Source organism: Rosa chinensis, chromosome 5 (genome assembly GCF_002994745.2).
Source record: "Rosa chinensis cultivar Old Blush chromosome 5, RchiOBHm-V2, whole genome shotgun sequence".
Lineage (NCBI taxonomy): Eukaryota > Viridiplantae > Streptophyta > Magnoliopsida > Rosales > Rosaceae > Rosa > Rosa chinensis.
Window position 1 is genome coordinate 20,069,417 of NC_037092.1, and position 7,564 is coordinate 20,076,980.

General features: G+C 44.6%; 1 protein-coding gene across 1 annotated transcript; it reads left to right on the forward strand.

Moving 5' to 3' along the window:
* Positions 1-376: 376 nt before the first annotated feature.
* On the forward strand, positions 377-1,099 carry LOC112203387. The gene has a single exon (XM_024344362.1). The coding sequence runs from the start codon at positions 377-379 to the stop codon at positions 1,097-1,099; it is 723 nt and encodes a 240-aa protein (XP_024200130.1).
* Positions 1,100-7,564: the final 6,465 nt, after the last annotated feature.

Below are 7,564 nucleotides of genomic sequence, written 5' to 3' on the forward strand. Positions count from 1 at the left end.
ATCAAACTAACAACGTAGTCGCAAACGCAAGCGCCAACGGCTTTATTAGGGGAATCTCTGGTGAACCCCTCATCGAGGGGTAGGAGGCACGTGGAATGGGGGGCATGTGGAATCGAGGGGGTGTGAAGCCGGATTAGGCCAATCCAAATGGGAGCACAACGAATTGTGGCGCAAGAAGATGGAAAAAATGATTGATGCATGCAAGCATGTCAGCCCACGTGAGCTGGCTACGGAAATCCCTAAGGACGTCGGTAAGTCTCTGTTTACCGATTACATTTTGAATACGACAAAACCTCGCCGGTTTACCACGCAAGTATTCCAAAAATATGACGGAACGACCGACCTAGTGGACCACATCAAGGGGTACAAACAACAGATGTCCATCGAGACGACCGATGAGAAATTAATGTGCAAGATCTTCCCTTCCAATCTCACGGGGACAGCGTCGACATGGTTCCAAGACCTCAAACAACATTCCATACCGGATTTCAACACATTAAGCCGTGCTTTCATTTCGCAATACTTCTACAATTGCAAACAAAAGAAGGACATGGCAACTCTTTTCAGTACCAAGCAGAAGCCGGGGGAAAAGGTAGGGAAATTTTTCGAAAGGTTTAAAGCTGTAATGCACCATGTTAATTGTGATCCCCAATTTGCCGCGATCACCTTCCAAGAAGGATTTCTTTTGGGGACGCTATTATGTGAAAGTTTGCTGTGTGATCTGCCAAAGGACATGGACGACATCATTAAAAGGGTTCAGTGGGAGATCAGAATTGAAAAAGCCAAAGAAGCACGCGAAGTCCAACTCACTACCGTTGTCACCTCGAGAGAAGTTGAATGGAATAATGCAAAGAATGACATTCAGAGTGATAAAGGAGGGAAGCCTCAAGATTATTCCCTTGAAGAATGGTTTACGATTCACCCCATGACCATATACAAAAGACATAGTCATGAAGCAATATTTGAGAAGCCGCCCCCCCCACCCAACCGGAGGCTAGTGACGAGGATGAGAGAAATCGATATTGCCCGCTCCACGAGACAAGGGGGCACGGAATATATAAGTGTCAGGGAGTGCGACCAGCAATTGTTACAACAATGAAGGTTGGTAAACTCCTTTAGTATAAAATGATATAAATTAAGGCAATCAGAGGGTTCATGGAAAAGTCCACGCGCCGAAATTCATCTCGAGTAATGGAGAAGGTACGATAATATGGTGACTTCGTTTTGATAAAAAGATGGCATAACTCGTAAAACTCAGGTAAGAAAAATAAAAGAGTTTAAGTGATTTTTGCGCGTGTTGATATCTCATTCGAGAGATTATTGAAATTATGTATTTTGTATTTCTCGCGTGAATAATATCACTGGGACTGGTTCCTCGAGTAGGAAAATCCTATTAATATGTATGATTGGTTCCTCGAGTAGGACAGTTGTCTTAATGGTTCGAAACTGGTTCCTTGAGTAGGACAGTTGCCTTAATGGTTCGAAACTGGTTCCTCGAGTAGGATGGTAACATTTGATTTATAGGAGCTGGTTCCTCAAGTAGGACGGTTACCCTAATGCTTCGGGTAGGATGGCGTGCCTCACCCTCGCTATAGGCGGGGGTGAGACGATGGACCACACCCTTACTGCAGGCGGGGGTGGGATGGCGTACCTCACCCCTTGCCGTGGGCGGGGGTGCGATGATGGACCACACCCTCGCTGTAGGCGGGGGTGGGATGGCGTGATGGATTTTAAACTTGCAGGATGTAGAGGTTATGCAACTAGTACTACATCCGACCCCCATAGGGAATGGGGGCAATTCCATCCCCGGAAGATGTTAAGAAGAAATGCGCGGAGGGCAGACCCTCCAATACAGTTTGGTTTCAAATCCTCTAATGTATCATTTTTGTTTGAAGGGCTCTGTGCCTCGAATATTCTACCTTTGTTTTGTTTTTCTTTCTGAGCGTCTGCGAGCACAGACAAGAAACACAAGGGGGCAAATAGGGGAACGTAATACATATCCAAGCCATGGAAACGCCGGTGACAGTCATTGCGGCAGTCGTCGTCATCATCTAGGCCGACGTCGGGGTCGATGCTGAGGTTATTATGAGGATGCCTATGTTGACGAAGCCGAGATTGACACCCTCATTGAGGTCGGCGCTAAGGTGAGGTTATTGAGAAAAACGCCTACGCCGTTGTCGAGGTCGACGCTAAGGTTATTGAGAAAGATGTCACTGACTTTGAGATCGACACAGACATCGAGGTCAAGGTCGGCGTTGAGGTGAGGTTATTGAGGAAAACGCCTACACTGACGACGAGAAGCCGATGTCAAGGTCGACACTTAGGTTATTGCGAAAGACGTTGCCTACGTCAAGGTTGGCGCCGAAGTCAAGGTTAGCACCGACGTCGAGGTCGACACCGACGTCTAGGTCGACACTGAGGTTATTGCGAAAGACGTCACCGACGTCGAGGTTGACGCCGAGGGTATAGAGAAAGACGTCGAGATCGACACCTAAGTCGAGGAAAACGCCTACGGCGACGTCGACGTTGACGCCAAGGGCCGACGACGAGACTCCAACGTCGAGGTCGACACTGAGGTTATTGCGAAAGACGTCACTGACGTCGGGGTTGGATCCGACGTCGAGGTTGACACAGACATCTAGGTTAGCGCCGAGGTTATTGAGAAAGAAGTCACTGACGTCGAGGTTGACGCTGAGGTTATTGAGAAAAACGTCACTGACATCGAGGTTGGCGCCGACGTCAAGGTTGACACCGACGTGGAGGTTAGGGCCGAGATTATTAGAGAGACATCATCAACGTCGAGACCGGCATCCAAAAGGATCTAGAAGGATACTATTGGCCATGGAATTCTTGGTCATTAGTATGACCAAGTCCCGAATCTCTCATTAGTACTGAATCTGTTATCTCAAACAGGGCATTACAAGATAACGGAGGCCAATACTACAATTTGTATATATGGCATTTACAAATTTGTAAATTAAATATACTTTTCCTATACATTTATCGATAAGAATTCCAACATGAAAAACAAAGATATCGTTATTATTCGGGATATACTCTACGAAGATATATGTAGTTTATCACAGGGCTTAGGTATTATGTCCTCCCCGTTGTACTTTGTTCCTACTTTTAATAATATGTCTGGTGTTGGTGACGAAAAATTCTGTAGAAGACTTTGACTCACCAATGAATCCGGCCGGAGTAGTCACTGGCGTTTCCATGGCTCGGTTTCACTAGCCCTTTTGGATTGGCCTAATCCGGCAATGAATTCCGCCAACACTTTTGAGGGATAAGTGTTCCCACAGACAGTGCCACTTGTTGTGACGAAAAAATTCCGTAGAGGAGTTTGACTCACCAATGAATGCAGACTAGAGTGGGAGTTGACCGGGAATGATCTAGAAGCTTCCTTCAAGCGTTGACCTGGAGTTTGATTGTCAGCTCGAGGAGAATGGGGGTTACCTACAAAAAAACCCTCTGATGCCTAAGTCAGTACGTTTCTTAGTAGTGGATTAGAGAGAATTGGAATTCGATGGATTACCTCAATGTCGAGCAGCCTATTTATAGGTTTATTTCGGCGTGGGCTGCAAGTAAACTTGCACAGCAAGTCGCAGTGACTTGAGCGGCACACCACCATTAAGGCCATATTCACTCCTCCAATAACCGTCACTTATTGGCGATCATGATTGCCGTACTGAATGTCGCATTTATCGCCGCATTCATAACTACATAAACTGTTGCATTTACTGCTATCATTACTTCTCTTTAATTGCCTTGATTGTAGGGTCAAATTTGTTGACCACCCCACAATGCCCCCAAATTTTCTCCTTGGACACCCAACCGAAATTATTTTCTCTTTGGATACCCAACCAAAGAGAAAATTTCCGAAATCTTGAACTTCAAAAATAGGTCACTCGAGCTTTTCCTTTGGGCACCCATTTGAGAAGATATCCAAAATGAGGTCTCCACTGCACCATTCAAGGCCCAACTCTGCCTTCAAGACCAAATCTAGTCTCCTAACCCTCAGGCCCAAACCCAATTTTCGTTTTTTTTTTTTTGTCTTTTTCTTTTGGTAAGGGGTCAGACTCGACCCGGATATGCTCACCCCTACCCAGACCTTCCTCAACCCAACTCAGATGCGATCTTAACCCGGTTTCACCCCTAGTTCCAGTGCGACCCAGCTCTGGCCCTATCCGGCCCACGCCCAACCCGATTCTGGCATGATTCCGGCCGGATTTTCCAGCCTCTTGCTACCGCGAGAATCTCTGCACTCCCCCTTGATTACCCAGTGATTTTTGGTGCATCTTCCCTACAAAAGGTCCCCACCCACAGCTAGTTCTCCACCTCCGCCTCTCGAAGTTGTCGGAAGCTGCTCAGTTTCACATCGATCGCCCCTAGCCCGAGCCATCTCACGTGGCCGTCGAGTCACCGCTCTAGCTCCGTCCCAGCCCCGGTTCCAACCGCTTGTGGCATGGCCTCGGCGCAGCAAATCCGGTTGGCCTTCCTCACCGGTCTGTGTTCCCTAGCTCAGACCCGACCTAGTACCCTCTGCATTCTCTCTTTCCTTTTTGTTTTTTGGTTTGTTGTTTACTCCCTTTTTTCTTCTGCTTCTTTTTTTGTTTTTGTTTTTTTACTTTTGCGCTGACTTCTCTTCTTCTTCCTCTAGTTCCGTTAACCGCGGCCCCACTAGCTAGTCCTCTTAGTTCTGCCACCGTGCATTAATCGTAAGCCTTTTTCGTTGACTTCTCCTATCTTGCATGATGGTAGTGGTGCATTTGGGGTTTTATTCCTCTAATTCCACCGCTATTTGGGTTTTCACTTGTCTTTTCGCAGGCTCTTCCTTCGTACCCTCAAGGCTCGAATCAAAACTACTGACTCGTCAAGGAGTTAAAGGACGAACACGGAGTCAACTACTAAACCTACGCCCTGGCAGCCGGAAAATCATGTCCTGGAGAAATATGTCGAGGTGTTCTCCATGCCGCCTGGAGTTAAGCTTTCGGCGGTTACTGCGGATGCGGACATCTACACCGGCAGGAGCATCCTTGAAGATGCCCTGATATTGGCCCCTGAGCAGCTGCGGTATATCTGATTCCCTATTCATCCTATTTTCCAGCTAACGTGGGCTGTGCTTGGTTTACACCCGTTTCAGCTTACCCCAAATTCTTATTTTCTCTTGTCGGCCTTCCTGATCATATGCTGGAAATGGGAAGTTTCACTGGGATTATCCGACTTTCTTTATCTCTACAACTGCTCCAGGGTTATTAAATTCCGATATTTTAACTTCACCCCCTTCCCGAAGATGAAGACGTTCACAGTAGTTTCCAATAATTGTCATGGGTGGAAATCTAGGGCTATGATGATTAATGGCGGTTGGCACTCTCCCAAACTGGACCTCCTTCCCCCAAGGGCTTTCGTGGATGATCTTGGTAAGTGACTAGGTTTTATTTCCTTTACACTGCACTGTTTATTCGCGCGCTAACTTTGGTCATTCGCCATGCAGCTTACAAACCTTCCCAAGCAAAGGCCAAAATTTCACTGAACCGTGTAGAGTGGCTGGAGCGTCACCTCATTGGTCACGGATGGTATCCCTCTCAGTTTATGACTCTCAGGAATCTCCTTGATATTACAACCAGCCGCCCCTCGACCCTATTAGGCCGCTATCAAAGCCATGTGGATGGTGCGATGTCAGGGACAGCCCTGGCATTCTCCTTTGTGAAGTTAGAAAGCCACTTTTACCGGTCTGACCTTAGTGAGTCCCTATTTTTCGAGTACCTCAAGGCTAAGGTTGCCTTCAAATCAATCGTTCCTTGCTCAGAGATTTCGATAGCAGGGGAGGATGACGACGGTGTGAACTCCGAGGGATTTGAGGATGACCATGAGGGTGAGGACACTGATGAAGGAAGGTCGCTCCTTGTTGTTGGTACGCCTGAATTAAGCGCACAAAATTACCCTGCAAAAGACAATTGTTAGTATAGGATAAGCAGGGATCGTTCAGTCCGGGGATTGAGGGTACTTTCACAAATTGCACTAATTGAACAAAACTATCAAAAAGTAAAGAAAGAAAAGGAAAATAAAGTTGACACAAAAACTAACTGAAAGGGGGGTTTAGGTTTTGAAAATGCAAGCAATAATAAAGGAAAGAAAATATTGCAATTTTTAGGGATTCTAAATCAGATGTATGGATGTTGAGAACTTCGTAATCCACCACTAGTTATGATCAGAGAAAGACAATTTAACCTAATCTTCAATTACAAAGGCATGTGAATGAAACCAATCAAGAACTTTAGGATCGCCGCTAAAGCCTTATTTTTCCCAAAATTACTTAGAACCGTGAACGCACTGCATCCTAAGCTTGCTTATATGCAATCAAGGTGTAGAACGCTACCCTATCAAATTAACTCATTAAGCACACATAAACACATTAAGCTCTTTGGAAAGATTGATTTTAGAGTACAAAACTAGTGAGGAATGCCATCCTGGCATGTATTCTATTTGTTTGATTTCACCTAACATGTAGGCATTACTACTTTAGTGTTTTAAGACCGTGAACGCACTGCACCTTAAAACTAGCTCCAAATTACATGCTCATATTTTAGGTGATCAATCTAAGACATAAACATATAAAAGATTTTATAAAACAAAATCAAACAAAGCATTCACAAAACCTTGTAATCGAAAAAGAGATTCAAAAGCTAAAAATCCATCACATAACTAGGATTTCATACTAGTTCTCAACAAGAAAATTACTCACTCATAGTTTGGAAATCCAAAAACATATACATATTGAATTCAAAAAGTACAAAAGGAATAAACCGTAGAGGGTATCACGATCTCACTTTGATTATTCTTCAAGAAAGCTTGAGGCGTCTTCAAAGTAGGAGTACGACAAGATGATGGAAGATGATTTGATGGAAGATGGAGGCTACGGCTTCTCCTTGGAGTAGGGATCTCATGAGCTATGATGAGGGGAGAGTATGGAGGTGTGGTTTCTGATTTAGGGCAGTGGATGGTGTGTATATGTGATGGAAGAGATGTGTGAGAGAATGAGAAGAGAGGAAGTGATAACTAAGGAAAATGGAGAGAAATGGTGAGACAAGGAGATAAAATGGATCAAGGAATGTGTGTCTTAGAATGAGAGGAGAAGGTGTTTATATAGGGAGGAAAAAGAAGAGTGAAATGATGAGTGGAAGAAAAATAATGAAAGTGGATCTAAGTTCACTTGTAAAATATGGAAAAGATAGAGAAATGATGAAATGAAAGCAAAGCATGAAGGTGCAGCAACATGGAAGTGATGATGATCTATTAAAGAGATTGTAGAAGAAAAATATATCCAAGGAAAAAGAGAAAAGCATCTAGCTTTCTTCATGTGGGTAGGAAACATGAACATGTGAATATTGAGCTGGTTTTAGGTCAGTTTCTGCCCCTTTATTCCTTCAATTATTTCTCTAACAAGACTTCATTATATGCCTTCGACTTCTTCATATGAAATGTTACACTATGAGTATAGATCATCCTGACAAATTTTCAGAGTTTTATTCCATGAGGTTGGGCCGAAAATGCTGCTGGA